This window comes from Anguilla anguilla, chromosome 11, assembly GCF_013347855.1.
Source record: "Anguilla anguilla isolate fAngAng1 chromosome 11, fAngAng1.pri, whole genome shotgun sequence".
Classification (NCBI taxonomy): Eukaryota; Metazoa; Chordata; class Actinopteri; order Anguilliformes; family Anguillidae; genus Anguilla; species Anguilla anguilla.
In genome coordinates, this window is record NC_049211.1 from 38200643 (window position 1) to 38215175 (window position 14533).

Here is a 14533-nt window from a genome sequence, read left to right on the forward strand (position 1 = left end):
AACAGAACTGCCTTTCGATAAGCAGGTTTCAGGAAACATGGCAGCCGACCGCTTGATTATTATTATAAAAATGTCAGTGATGTGCAGCGTGGTGGGAATGTGTCCTAGAACACCCTCAGAGAGACGGGTCAGAGAGAAAAGGGTTAACTTGTCGGTGGCGGGCAGGAAGTGGTTCGTTTCTCTGGGACGACAGGGAGCAGACTTCCTTTTAGGGACTGTAGCCGGGGGCGATGGAGTGGTAGAGCAGACAAGAGCACGCATAGCCTGCTCCCTTTTTACTGCCAGTCCTGCCTCCTGGGGTCCTACCCAGCGCTGGGTCAGTGTGTGTGCGTAGGTACACTGTATACAGTCCCAGGAGCAGCAGTGAGATCCTACCCAGGAGCAGCAGTTCTGCCTGTTAAGCGTACGGCGTGTTGATTATTTACGTTCACACGGCGGAAACGCGCTCTCTTCCCCAGGCGTAAACACGGGGCCCGCCGTTCGCCCGTTTCCCGCGGTGATAACGGCTCTCTGCCGCTTCCTGCTCAAGCCCCGCCCCGCTGGCTCGAACGAGCACACGGCCCCGCAGCTCCGCGTCTGTGATCGCGTCCGGCGGGTATCGATCTTGTGATATCGATTATTCACGTTGGGATCGTTGTCCTGTCGTGCCGCTCGATTGCCCAGCAGTGAACACGGGGACTGGGAAATGTCCCTGTGGTGCGTCATGGGAATGGTGCTCAGAAATGGTCAGAAATAGCTTGTGCTTGTGTGTGTGTGCGTGTGTGTGTGTGAGAGAGTGTGTGAGAGAGTGAGTGAGCGAGCTAGTGGGGGAGAGAATTGGTTTAATTTTTGGAACAAAACTAAGCCTCTCATGAGATCTTTGTGTTTTTTTTCTCCCTGTATTTATTTTTAGTTTTATAGGAATTTGAGTATTATGCTGGTCTCAATGCTGAAAAACAAAGGACCGCTGGGCCGTGGATAGACCCGTGGTTTTCGCTTGCGTCATTTCCCCGAGCCCTTATGCAATCCCCCCCCAGTACCTGCCAGCTGCCCGCATTCGTCCTGGGCCTCGTAACCCTCGTGTCTTCGAACATCGGGAAGCTCCAGATGTTCCCAAACACGTTCGTTTCAGTGCCCTTGGCTGGCGTCCTCTCAAGGTCACGCGTTTTGCCAAAACGTTTCCCCCCCTGACGGCAGTCGCGACGTCGTTTCGCAAATTTGCGTTTGCGCCTTTAACGTGTTTTGTCCATTAAAGTTTAATGAGTCGGAGGTATAAACGGTTGTATTAAAATATCCTGTCCTACATTAACTCTCCCGAATAAGACGTGAGGCTATCTGATAGGGGTGCAGGACTCTCGCTTCTGCATGCTCTGTGAGCCGGAAAATTTGTCTCGCTTTAAAGCCTGTGTTTTTTTTTTTGTTTTGTTTTTTTTTTTTTTGTGTGGAACTTGCATTGAAAAGTTGAAGTTCCACCTCACTGCCTTGGTGTTTAATGTGCTGTTTTCTGTTCAAGAAATTATGGGCACGGTGTAGGCCTACATTTTCATAATAAATGAAGAGCAATCGTATATATTTTTTACTTTTATTTTTTCTTCCTGCCAAACGGTGAAGTCAAACGTGGTACATACCGAACTGAGATTTTTATGTACCGCTCCACCCTTACCATCTTATCTTTCGTCTGCTGTGTCAGGACAGCTGACTGTCCTGGCCTTTGCAAGTAGACCCTTTTCCACCGCTGGTTTGCTGGTGATGATCCAGTGGTAGCCTAATTCTCGACCGGTAGCCTAAAGAGTTTGAGGCGGAGTTCTGCAGTGTTGGGCTCCACCCCCTCGTAGAGCCATATTTGCCATTTAATAGTGCTGTCATTTATTTACATTACCATATAAAGCTTCGTCTTTTTTGCATTTACTATCATGAGCAGGAGAAAGTATTGGCTCAAGTAACAGACTAAAAGGGTAGGACGTGTCTCCATATTCATTAATATGACATTATGTACTGCAACATAACAAAATGAATAAATAAAATAAACTCATAAACATCTCTTGTGTCATGGCTTTCCGAGCGAGATATCAGTATGTATATACAGGGCAGTGTGTGCACTGAGAGGGGGGTATCTGTGTGTGTATGCAGGGCAGGGCCCGAGAGGGGGAAGTTGCGAGGGGTTGGGTGGATTTTGAGGAACTTGAGTTTCTTTATCACTCTCATGGTTACAGGCAGTAGACGCGGTCGTGAGTGAATTCCTGAGCATATTCGAGCATATCTTTATGGCGGGGGGGGATATATGGCCGGCCTGCTCGCCATGCCTGCGGTGCTTTCCGAACGCCCCTGCCCATCCCACTCCTTGTCAGGCGTATCTTTTGTTAGCAGATTAGTCAGGCTTCCCCAAAAAACGCTCACTGGACCTGTAGGCTGTGTGAGAGTGGCTTGGTTGTGTCTGTGGGTGTGAGTTGTCAAAAAAAAGGTAATTCTATGTTTTTGTCGTGTAATTATACATCAGGTAATTATTACTATTTTTCTGTGTAAACACAAATTGGCTGGCCAGCTTTCGTGTCCCTGAGTAACCCAAAGTAACAAATGTTTTTTTTTTTGCTATATAATTAGCTAGCTAGGAAGCTAGGTACTGTGTGTTCCCTCCTTTTGCACTGCCAGTTTTTAATGTTTCTGGAGTCTTTTTTTTAGGACTTGTCGGTTGTTTTGGTCGTTTGTCTATAAAAATCCGCCAAGGCAAGGTCGTTGGGGTCATCGGTCGTTGCTTGCGACACTGTGATTGGGTCCTTGGGCTCATCGGTCGTTGCTTGCGACACTGTGATTGGGTCCTTGGGCTCATCGGTCGTTTCTTGCGACACTGTGATTGGGTCCTTGGGCTCATCGTTCGTTGCTTGCGACACTGTGATTGGGTCCTTGGGCTCATCGGTCGTTGCTTGCGACACTGTGATTGGGTCCTTGGGCTCATCGGTCGTTGCTTGTGGGACTGTGATTGGGTCGTTGAGCTCATCAGTTGTTGCTTGTGGGAGTGTGTGATTTGAGCGTGGCTTCGGTACTCCAGCATGAAACTATTTCTGCTTCTTCTTCAGGTGTTTTTTCCTCTCGGCTCTTAAAGGCACAGCGCCGTATCGTATTTGATTTCAGTCACTTTCTATCTTTTGCACGTTTTTTATTTTTATCTTATCCCTAGTGTAGAGTGAGAGCCAGGCTATAGTCGTTCTCTGGTCCGACTCCCCCCCCCTAAATAAGTTGCACAGCTGCGGCCCTGTCTGACCCCCGGCCGTGTTCTTGCTCTGATCCTCTGCCACGCAGACAGCCTCTGTCCTGCCCCTGCTGCCAGATGAAGGACTGGGTCTTCTCCAGCAGCGCTGTCGGACTCGGCCTCTGGCCGTAAATTTGAGCGGGAGAGATTGCCCTGAAAAAAGGTTGTGGAGAGCGCAATCCCGCCGCTGCTTTGAAGACGTGTGAAGTGCGCGTACGTCTTTCATACTTGGGTGTCAAACTCCAGTCATGGAGGGCCACAGTGTCTGCTGGTTCAACTCCAGCCCTGGCGCAGTGTCTGCTACTTTAACTCCAGTCCTGGAGGGTCGCAGTGTCTGCTGGTTTAACTCCAGCCCTGGAGGGCCACAGTGTCTGCTGGTTTAACTCCAGCCCTGGAGGGCCACAGTGTCTGCTGGTTTAACTCCAGCCCTGGAGGGCCAAGGTGCCTGCTGGTTTAACTCCAGCCCTGGAGGGCCAAGGTGCCTGCTGGTTTAACTCCAGCCCTGGAGGGCCACAGTGTCTGCTGGTTTAACTCCAGCCCTGGAGGGCCAAGGTGCCTGCTGGTTTAACTCCAGCCCTGGAGGGCCACAGTGTCTGCTGGTTTAACTCCAGTCCTGGAGGGCCAAGGTGCCTGCTGGTTCAACTCCAGCCCTGGAGGGCCAAGGTGCCTGCTGCTTTAACTCCAGTCCTGGAGGGCCACAGTGTCTGCTGGTTTAACTCCAGTCCTGGAGGGCCACAGTGTCTGCTGGTTCAACTCCAGCCCTGGAGGGCCAAGGTGCCTGCTGGTTTAACTCCAGTCCTGGAGGGCCGCAGTATCTGCTGGTTTTCAGATCTTCTCGACCAGCTGCCAATGTAGGCCTTGGAAACAAGCGCTTAGTTTAAATCATTGATCTGCACCTCAAAACCCGCAGACACAGGGGCACCTCAAAGCCCAGCAGCACAGGGACACCTCAAAACCCAGCAGCACAGGGACACCTCAAAACCCAGCAGACACAGGGACACCTCAAAGCCCAGCAGACACAGGGGAACCTCAAAAACCCAGCAGACACAGGGGCACCTCAAAACCCAGCAGACATGGGGGAACCTCAAAAACCCAGCAGACACGGGGGACCTCAAAAACCCAGCAGACACGGAGGGCCTCAAAAACCCAGCAGACACGGAGGGCCTCAAAAACCCAGCAGACAAGGAGGGCCTCAAAAACCCAGCAGCACAGGGACACCTCAAAGCCCAGCAGACACGGAGGGCCTCAAAAACCCAGCAGACACAGGGGCACCTCAAAAACCAGCAGACACGGGGGCACCTCAAAAACCCAACAGACACGGGGGACCTCAAAAACCAGCAGATACAGGGGCACCTCAAAAACCCAACAGACACGGGGGACCTCAAAAACCAGCAGACACAGGGGACCTCAAAAACCCAGCAGACACAGGGGACCTCAAAAACCCAGCAGACACGGGGGACCTCAAAAACCCAGCAGACACGGAGGGCCTCAAAAACCCAGCAGACAAGGAGGGCCTCAAAAACCCAGCAGCACAGGGACACCTCAAAGCCCAGCAGACACGGAGGGCCTCAAAAACCCAGCAGACACAGGGGCACCTCAAAAACCAGCAGACACGGGGGCACCTCAAAAACCCAACAGACACGGGGGACCTCAAAAACCAGCAGATACAGGGGCACCTCAAAAACCCAACAGACACGGGGGACCTCAAAAACCAGCAGACACAGGGGACCTCAAAAACCCAGCAGACACAAGGACACCTCAAAAACCCAGCAGACACGGGGGACCTCAAAAACCGGCAGGCACAGCATTTGAGCATGATTTCCCTGCGGTAACAGGTTCACTCTCACCCCCGAAGGGCACGTTAACCAGCACAGATAAACGCCCGCGTGTTTTCTGTGTCTTCGGGGGTTTGTGTGAACCTGTTAAAGGCCCTGTGACTCGGCACGCAGTCCCTGTTGAGTACTGAAGCGAAAGTGCAGCGAGGACTTGCAGTGAAAGAGTGGAAAGAGCGTGAGAGTTGCTGGAGGAGTGCTGGCGAGTTTGTCCTCTTCCACGGCTGCCTTTGCAGCTCCTCCTTAGGGCAGGGTGAGGGGGCGGGAGGTTGTGGGGGCTGGGGGGGGGGGGGGTGAGAGGGTGGGCGGGAATTTGTTGTTTGGGATTGTGACGCTCGCTGAGAGGCAATTTTGAAGGAAGTCTGGTCGTTAAGGCTGTGAGATTTTCCATGTGTTGCGTCGCCATGGCAACTTCAGCCGCTGCCTCTAGCCCTCCGATGTGACCGTTGAAGAGCCTCGTGGTATCACTGCGCAGCGGCTTTATACACACACACACACACACACACACAGACCCACACACACACTTACACTCACTCACACACACACACACACACATATGCTCACACACACACACCTACTCACACACTTACACTCAGACACACACACATACACGCACGCTCACGTACACACACATGCGCGCTCACGCGCGCTCACACACACTCACACACACTTTCACTCACACACACACACACACACACACATGCTCACACACACAAACATGCTCACTCACACACACACTTACGGTCACACACACATGCTCACACACTCACACAAACATGCTCACACACACACACACTTACACTCACTCACTCACGCTCACACACTCATGCTCGCTACAGCTAAGCAAAGCCTTTCCTCTGTGGTCTTTCACTGAAACATTAGAAACGCATAGAAAAGGAGGCGGCCATGGCTGTTGAAAGGAACACTTGAGTGTTTCGCGCGAGCTCTTCGCAGCCGTGTTTACGCGCGGCCTGCCGACCGCTGAAGCGTACGTGTGCTATTTGGTACTTGGTTGGGAAAACCGAACCGGTCGGAGAGGAATAAATAAAAAACATTCAGTTGCTCAGGTCTTCCTTCTGGTCTCTGTTTTCAAATGCAGCTGGTTCTGTTCACCGATTGGCTGACCGGGCTCTCCACAAGGCCACTTTTGAGCTCTGAGGTGAGTCTGGGGTCGGCAGTTGGGTTGGATGTGGAGCGGACGCCTCCCATTGGCTGGTTTGTCCCTCACTGAGGCCAATCCGCTTGGTCTCCTCTGCTTTTCTCTGCATTTTAACGGGCTCTAGCCCACGCTGATTTTATTATTTTATATTTTTGGGTACTCAAATCGATAGGAAAACGCTGCAGCTCGTTCACTGAAAGCAAAGCACTTTTCAGAAGTCTTTGTGATAGCAGATTACTTTCCAGAGTGAGTTCTCAATGTCCGGAGTTTATTTTTGGCTGGACCGCAACAGCGGGACCAGCCCTACCAACGCGAATGTCTGTGACTGAGTGATGAGGTTACACCATTGGTCGCCGGTCCAGCCATTTACTAGGTTTTGACCTGGTCTTGTTTTCTTTATGTAGACTTGAATTTGGATTTGGCCCGGAAAGGTGTGCATTCAGGGGTTGATTTTGGAAGGAAGAACACCTCCCCCAGCCTCATTTCACACTGGCCCAGTCATGGATGCGTTATCCAAGAACCCTGTCCCTTCCCAATTCCTCAACTGGTAGCGCCTCCGATCCCCTTCTGCGCCTTTTTTTATATTTTAAAAATCCCGTAACCTGTCGTAGTTTCTTGTAACGTCCATAAGCTCAGTCGTACTACGGAGCTTGTATTTGAGCTCGATCTTTCAAAGCCATTGAAATGTTGAGGGATGACCGGTAGAGAGGTGACAGTTTGTTTGGGACCGTGGTGGGGTTGGATTCTTCTCCTGACGCCGGTAAGATGTAATGGAGAGAAAGGGCCAGGGCGATTCCGGTGTGTACAGACCTGTCGGGACAGAACCGTCTCTCGGTCCATTACTCACCTGGCTGGCTCGCCTCTCTGGTCGGTGTTCTCTGCTGCTGCAGGACGGGGTTGTGATGGTGATTGGTCACTGCTGCTGCTGGCAGGGCGATTGCGATAGGTCAGGAGCAGCTGTTTGAGTCTTTGTTGGGGAATTGGTCCGTTATCGCTTTGGAGGTCGGTCCACGTTTTTCTCATTGCGTCTGTTCTCGCGGAATCAGTTGACCATTGACCGCTGAATCAGCTGACCATTGACCGCTGAATCAGCTGACCATTGACCGCTGAATCAGCTGACCATTGACCGCTGAATCAGCTGACCATTGACCGCTGAATCAGTTGACCATTGACCCCTGAATCAGTTGACCACTGACCCCTGAATCAGTTGACCACTGACCCCTGAATCAGTTGACCATTGACCCCTGAATCAGTTGACCGCAGTGTTGCAGACTGCGCTCGCCACTGATCAAAAACGCTACAAACACGCTCATGCTGAAGCAGACATTCGCAATGGGCTTTCACTGTTTTATTTGAGCGATCCTTTTAATAATGACAATAATATTACATTTCGTTTGAACCAGGCTAATGTAACATTTTTTCAAGTCCGTTTGTCCGCACACTTCACCCCACAATGTCTCGCACAGTTGTAACTCGCAGAATAGAGGACATCAACCCCACTTGCAGAGATTTGTATTCATGTATTTATTATTATTATTATTATTATTATTATTATTATTAGTCACCAGAGCTCCATCTTGCTTTTTATCGCTTTGGAGAAAATGTGGATTGAGCAAAGATGACCCCTGTGCAGATTACCTTGATTCAAAAGGGGGGGGGGGGATCCCTGGGTACGTTGCTGCCCCCTGCTGTGTAAGAGGTGTATTGCAGCGTGTGCAGCAGCTCTGTGAAATCAGACGGGCTTCGCTCGCTCGACCTTTCACAACCAGCCGCACAAGTCTGCATGCTAATATAACGCACACAATACTGCGTGTAATAAGAGGTGTACAGGTTAAGTATTGTATTTATTAAAGTTGCTCAGGTTTGTTAGTAATTAATCTTAAGTGTGGCAGATGTCTATGTGTGATCAGGTGTTTGCGTGACCAGTAACCCCCGATATTGTGACTTTTCTGTGGCACTCTGGGGCAGGATGCAACCTCTGGGATATGGATGTGATGCACGGGGAGGGGAGGGCTGGCGTAGCAGCTGAAATGCGAGCGCCCCCTGACCCCTGACCCCTGAGTGCACACGGCAGGCCTAATGTGCCGTGACAGCCCAATAAGAGCGACAGCCAGGGGCGGAGTATCGACGTGTTTCTATGACCACGGCACATCATGTATACTGTAGCACAGCCACCACAGAACAAAATATATATTTTTTTTGGTTTAAATTAATCAGTTTGTTTTTACGCTTATTAATATTTTAATCTCTTCCTCTAAAATCTGAAACAAAAATCGAGGGCTTTTGAAGCGAGAATTTAAAAACTCGAAAGTTGTCGATTTTCAATCAGAGGCCGATTTTTCGGCCGTGAGGGAGGTCCGTCGGTGTGAAATCGAGATCCGATTACAAGGCCGTGTCGAAATCCGGACCGCGCCGGTGCCGGCTGGCCGGTGGCTCCAGAGACGCGCGGTTCGCGATCGTGTCGCCCAGGGTACGGGATGGTCCGGTCCGTTACGGGTCCGCGTTTCGTCGCTCTTCCGCGACCACGCACCCCACCCCTGCCCCCGCCCCCGCCCCCACCCCCGCCAATCAGCTGTGGCACTGTGGGACAGCATGTCAAATTCGCATACGAAAAGGTCTTCCTCCGACTCCGCTCTGCGAGCTTGGGACAGAAAGCGGCCGGAAGCGAAACGCGTTTCAGAGGAGAGGCGTTGGCCGTCCGCACTCTGACCAATCAGCAGCGGCGTTGTAGACGGAACGCTCCAAATTAGGGTCGGATACTCCGTACAAAGCGCCCCCAAAAAAAGAGGCTCGCGTTGTGTAACCGTTTTTATCCCACGACTGTTTCCTCTCTTTGGAAATGAACACGCTTCACTGAATCAAATGACCTTTATTAGTAATGTTATCTCCGTGCTCAAGTGGTTTCAATTGGTCCTGCAGCTGTGCCCAGTGTTTTTAATGGAAATGTGGGCACATTTGAAGGTCATTATTGCGCGCCATTGTCTGAAAATGCCCTTGTTGTGGGTAGGGTTTGTCGGCAGTGTTTTAATATTTATAATATTTATAATTTGCCACCTTACAAAAATAGTGACCGTTCCATGATGGAAGAACAGCAGTAAACAACCCTGTTCCTGGTTATCTTCTGTCCTGTAGGTTTTCATTTCAACCCTAACTTTGGCACACCTGATTCTACGAATTAGCAGCTCAATGACATCCCTAGCTGTTGAATGAGGTGTGCTTTGTTGGGGTCGGAGTGAAAACCTACAGAACGGTAGCTTTCCAGGAACAGGGTTGGGCAGCCCTGCTCTAGCTGTTGCATGATGTGTGCTTTGTTAGGGTTGGAGTGAACCTACAGGGCGGTACATCTCCAGGAACAGGGTTGTGCAGCCCTGCTCTAGCTGTTAAATGAGGTGTGCTTTGTTATGCTTGGACTGTAAACGTACAGGATGGTAGATCTCCAGGAACAGGGTTTTTTTTTAAAGTTTTTTTTTTTTTACCACAGACATAGAATTTTACCACTCGTTGATTTGGGGGAAAAAATTCCCGGGATCAGTTTCAGTCACCTCAGCTCCTTTCATCGCACAGCAGCGACCCCTGCTGGCCGGTTGAGTGCCCGCAAGTCTTCTTTTCTCTTTACACAGAATCACTTGAAAACCGATGTTGAAATGTCCCAAGCTAGACTCCAACTCCACCACCAGAACTAGCAAATCCGCAGGATGCTTCCTTTAACCTTAACTCTCTCTCCCTCTCTCTCACCCCCCCTCTTCCCCTCTCCCTTCCCTCTGCAGCTCCTCCTCCCAGCAGATTCAATCGCAGGGTGTCAGGTGAGTCCTGTGTTTGTGTGACAGTCTTCCCCCTCTCCACCCACCATTTTGGTCCCCCCCCCCCCCCCCCCCCCCCATGTGTATAAGTGTTCCTTAAGTGTGTTTTACAGTGGGCTCATTCCAATCGCTTATTTCAGTGGTGTCAAACTCATGCCATGGAGGGCCGTGTGTATGCAGGTTTTCATTCCAACCAATTAATGCTGCCTTAATTGAGTTCAATTACTCATTCAGCCATATACGTTTAACTGCATTGAAGCACAGAATATAAGAAAATTTTTATTTAAACAATGCGGGTCACCATAGACGTCGGGTCACCATTGTGCACAAACCTGCATCCCTAATTCAGCAAATAATTTAACTAATTATATAATCAAGATCTGAGGCTGGAATGAAAACCTGCATACACACGGCCCTCCATGGCAACGAGTTTGACACCACTGGCTTATTTTATCCTCGCCTGACCCAGATACCGATCGTGGTCCCGCCATCTTTAAGGACTTTCCAGCCCGCTAAAGTGCTCCTTGGAGGAGCGAGGAGGCTCCCAATGGGGATGCACGAGCGCACGCTTTGCGGAAGTTTTTTTTTTTCCCCGGAACGCGTGACACATAAACGATCGACCTGCGGACCCGCCTCTCCCCATCTAACCCGTCTGTTATTGGTGTGGCCTCAGACTGGCACTTGAAAGAGCATGGACGTTCCGTTTGCCCAATGCACGCTTCCTTGATTCCTCTGTCAGGTGGAGCTAAGGAGTGAGGAAAGGATGCGAGAAGTGAAAATAGGCGATTGGAATGAGCCCAGTGTGTCCCCTACTGTGTGTTACTGTATAAGTGTTCCCCCTGTGTGTTACACACTAAGTGCTTCTCTTGTGCGTTATGGCAGATTCTCCCCCTGTGTGTTACGGTATATGTGTTCCTCTTGTGCATTTTTCCCCTATGTTACAGTGTAAGTGTTCCCCTTGTATGTTAGGGTATAAGTCTCTGTCCAGCATGTGTTACAGTGTAAGTGTTCCCCCAGTGTGTTACAGTGTAAGTCTCTCTTCAGCATGTGTTACAGTGTAAGTGTCCCCCCTGTGTGTTACAGTGTAAGTCTCTCCAGCGCGTTACAGTGTAAGTGTTCCCCCAGTGTGTTAGTGTAAGTCTCTCTCCAGCGTGTGTTACAGTGTAAGTGTCCCCCCTGTGTGTTACAGTATAAGTCTCTCTCCAGCGTGTGTTACAGTGTAAGTGTTCCCCCAGTGTGTTACAGTGTAAGTGTTCCCCCAGTGTGTTACAGTATAAGTCTCTCTCCAGCGTGTGTTACAGTGTAAGTGTTCCCCCAGTGTGCGCGGAGGCTTATAACCCTGATGATGAAGAGGAGGACACGGAGCCGCGGATCGTGCACCCCAAAACGGACGAGCAGCGCTGCAGACTGCAGGAGGCCTGCCGGGACATCCTGCTGTTCAAGACCCTGGACCAGGTACCCCCCCATCCCCCCATACCCCCGGCCCCCCATACCCCCGGCCCCCTCTCTCACCCACTGCTGAGCATGTCCCAACCCCCCCCCCCCCCCCCAAATCCCCGCCCCCCCCCCCCCCCCCCCCCCACTGCTGAGCGTGCAGGTTTACCACTGTTCACCCCCCACCCTTAACTGCACCATACACAGACCAGCCGGGGTCTCCTCTCTATTTACGCTTCCATCACGCGTTTCCTCCGAGCGCTGTCGCGAGGGACAGACGGGATGCGGCGTGGGGGCGGGGCGGGGCGTGGGGGCGGGGCGCGGCGTGGGAACCGCTCCGCCCCCGGTCTGCGCACACGCGACATTCCCCACCCTCGCTCCCCTGGCGCTGGCTCCAGTGTGCCGGATCGTTCTGTTCCCTGCGGCGGGCGGGCGGGCGGGCGGGCGGGGCGTCCTGTAGGGCAGCTTTCCCGGGCCACGGTCTGGCGCCGCTCCTGCGTGCGTACCGCGTGGGGGGTGAAGGTGCTCTGCAGATTGTGTTTGGCGCGCAGTTCAGGCCTGAGGTGCGGTTCCCTGCTCACAGCTCACTCCGCTGCGTTTCATGGTTATCCACGCCGCCTTCGAGACCTGAAACGGGCCTTTCTGTGTTGGGCTCGGACGTGTTGGGGAAGTGTCTGCAGACCGGACCGTTGCTCCGCCCCCCCCCACCCCGCCGCTCCCGCCAGGTCGCCCCGGCGACTGCTCGGCCCGCGCACCTCTGAAGCCCCTCTCTCTCTCTGTTTGCAGGAGCAGTTTTCGGAAGTGCTGGACGCCATGTTCGAGCTGCGGGTGCAGCCGCAGCAGCACGTCATCGACCAGGGCGACGACGGCGACAACTTCTACGTGATCGAGAGGTGCGGGCTGCGGGGGAGGGGCGGGGCCCGGGGGGCGGGGGGGCAAAGCTTTTTTCTTTCCTTTTTTTAAACGAAGGCTCTTATATTGCTGTATTACCCACACCGACTGATATCATTCCAGTACAGCGTGGAAGTGGCTGTTTGGTATTGGATAAAATGATTCACTCCTTGTCAATACCTGGAACTCTCGTACTGTAGCACACAACTGCTTAAATCCAAGTAAATATATATATTTTTTTAAATAAAAAAATAATACAGCCTTGTCTGTTTGCCTGCGATTCGTATGACCACAATGTACCAGTGAAGCCACAGGTCCCAGATCTGCCCGTCGGTAGGCTGTACCCGCAGTCATCTTGCGTTCAGCGCTTTTATTGTGACGGGCCAGCGTAACGCTCCGGCGGCGGCGGCCCGGGCCCGCGGTGCTGCTGGGTAATCGGACGTGGCCTCGCTCGCGGGGCCTCCCCCCCCCATCGATCGGGTCCCGCAGGTGTTCCCCGACCGCACCCGTGTTGGAGAGCGGGGTGCTGCTCCCCCTCCCTGATTCGTGGAGCACACTGCAGTCACAGGATGGAATTTTCTGGAATGTTCCAAGTCACTGTTTTAAAACTCCATTGCTTTCGGTTACCACTATTGGTTGTGACATCAGCATAAGAATGTTCCGTTGAGAACGTTCTGAACACACGTTTGTGATGTCACACCTTAAAGGGTTTAAAAATTAAATGGCGTTAATGAAAGCTTTAGCTGTCAGAGTTAGTCAGACACTCTTTAATAAGTACAGCATGTTCACTCTCGGTAATGGCAACATCTGCTTCTGCCTGAATGTGTCATTAAGACTAAGTCTTCCCTCGTTAGACATTAAGGGCCTAATTAAAGACGGTTAACAGCTCTTTATACTTCAGGAGTTCCAGTTAAGCGTGGAATGATCCGGAATACACGGGGGTTCTCCGGAACCAGGGCTGGGAATGCTTGGCTTAAGTCATCCAAGGATACTCAAATATTTTAGTGAACTTGGACTGTTGATTTTGGCAAGAGCATAATCCTGTTTTTTTTGCTGAATAATGGTAACGTGGGCCCAACATTGGCATTAAATGTCGATATGAGTTGATGCTGATATTTTGGTTTTATGTGGAACAAGAACAACAGCATTTAAGCTTGTGTATATATATATGTATAAATAATTCAATTCAGGAAATTTTGATTATTAAAAAGCTTCGATTATTTTTCCAGATTTTCCCAAATTTTGGGACGCTTTTGAGTTTTACGTCTGTCCAGCTGTGCTTGCTCTTGACGTTGGTGCTAATCTCAGGCTTTATGGTTGGTGCCGTTTCACTGTGATGTGTCCGTTAAATATGAAGGCGAACCTGAGGGTGCTCAGTCTGACCCCCCCCCCCCTCTCTCTCCCCCTCTCAGGGGCGTGTATGACATCGTGGTGCGGGGCTGCTGCGTGGGGCAGTACGACAACAAGGGCAGTTTCGGGGAGCTGGCGCTCATGTACAACACCCCCCGAGCCGCGACCATCGCCGCCACCACCGAGGGGGCGCTGTGGGGCCTGGTGAGACGGCCGATGCTCGACGCGCAGCGCTCTGTCCCTTTCCACGTGCAGTGTGTAGCGCATAGCGTGTAGAGCGTAGTGTGTAGCTCGTAGCATGTAGCACCTAGCGTGTATAGCGTAGTGTGTAGCATGTAACGCATAGCGTGTAGAGCGTAGTGTGTAGCGTGTGGAGCGTAGCGTGTAGAGCATAGCATGTAGCGTGTGGAGTGTAGAGCATAGCGTGTAGAGCGTAGCTTGTAGAGCCTAGCGCGTAGTGTGTACAGCGCAGCGTGTAGTGCATAGTGTGTAGAGCAGAGCGTTTAGCGCATAGTGTGTAGAGCATAGCGTGTAGTGCATAGTGTGTAGGGCGTAGCGTGTAGCGCGTAGTTTGTAGAGCATAGTGTGTAGAGCGTAGCGTGTAGCGCAGCATGTTTTTGTGGCTCGTGCGTCCGGTCACGTACAGTACCGTGTAACCCGCGTCTGTTCTCCAGGACCGGGCCACGTTCCGCAGGCTGATCGTGAAAAACAACGCCAAAAAGAGGAAAATGTACGAGATCTTCATCGAGTCCGTGCCCCTGCTCAAGTCCCTGGAGGTGAGCGAGGGCCGCCGTTTCCTCCTGCTTAAATATCCTGTCCTCGGTCCTGTTTCAGCTCGTTT

At 51.7% G+C, this 14533-nt stretch overlaps 1 protein-coding gene across 1 annotated transcript in view; it reads left to right on the top strand.

The window, feature by feature from the left end:
- prkar2aa (protein kinase, cAMP-dependent, regulatory, type II, alpha A) overlaps positions 1-14533 on the top strand; it is a 38000-nt gene that overhangs the window by 20796 nt on the left and 2671 nt on the right. Inside the window, exons 2-6 of the mRNA XM_035382726.1 lie at positions 9985-10020; positions 11336-11472; positions 12238-12344; positions 13755-13896; positions 14367-14468. Coding sequence (XP_035238617.1) covers positions 9985-10020; positions 11336-11472; positions 12238-12344; positions 13755-13896; positions 14367-14468 — 524 coding nt within the window. The remainder of the gene's footprint in view (positions 1-9984; positions 10021-11335; positions 11473-12237; positions 12345-13754; positions 13897-14366; positions 14469-14533) is intronic.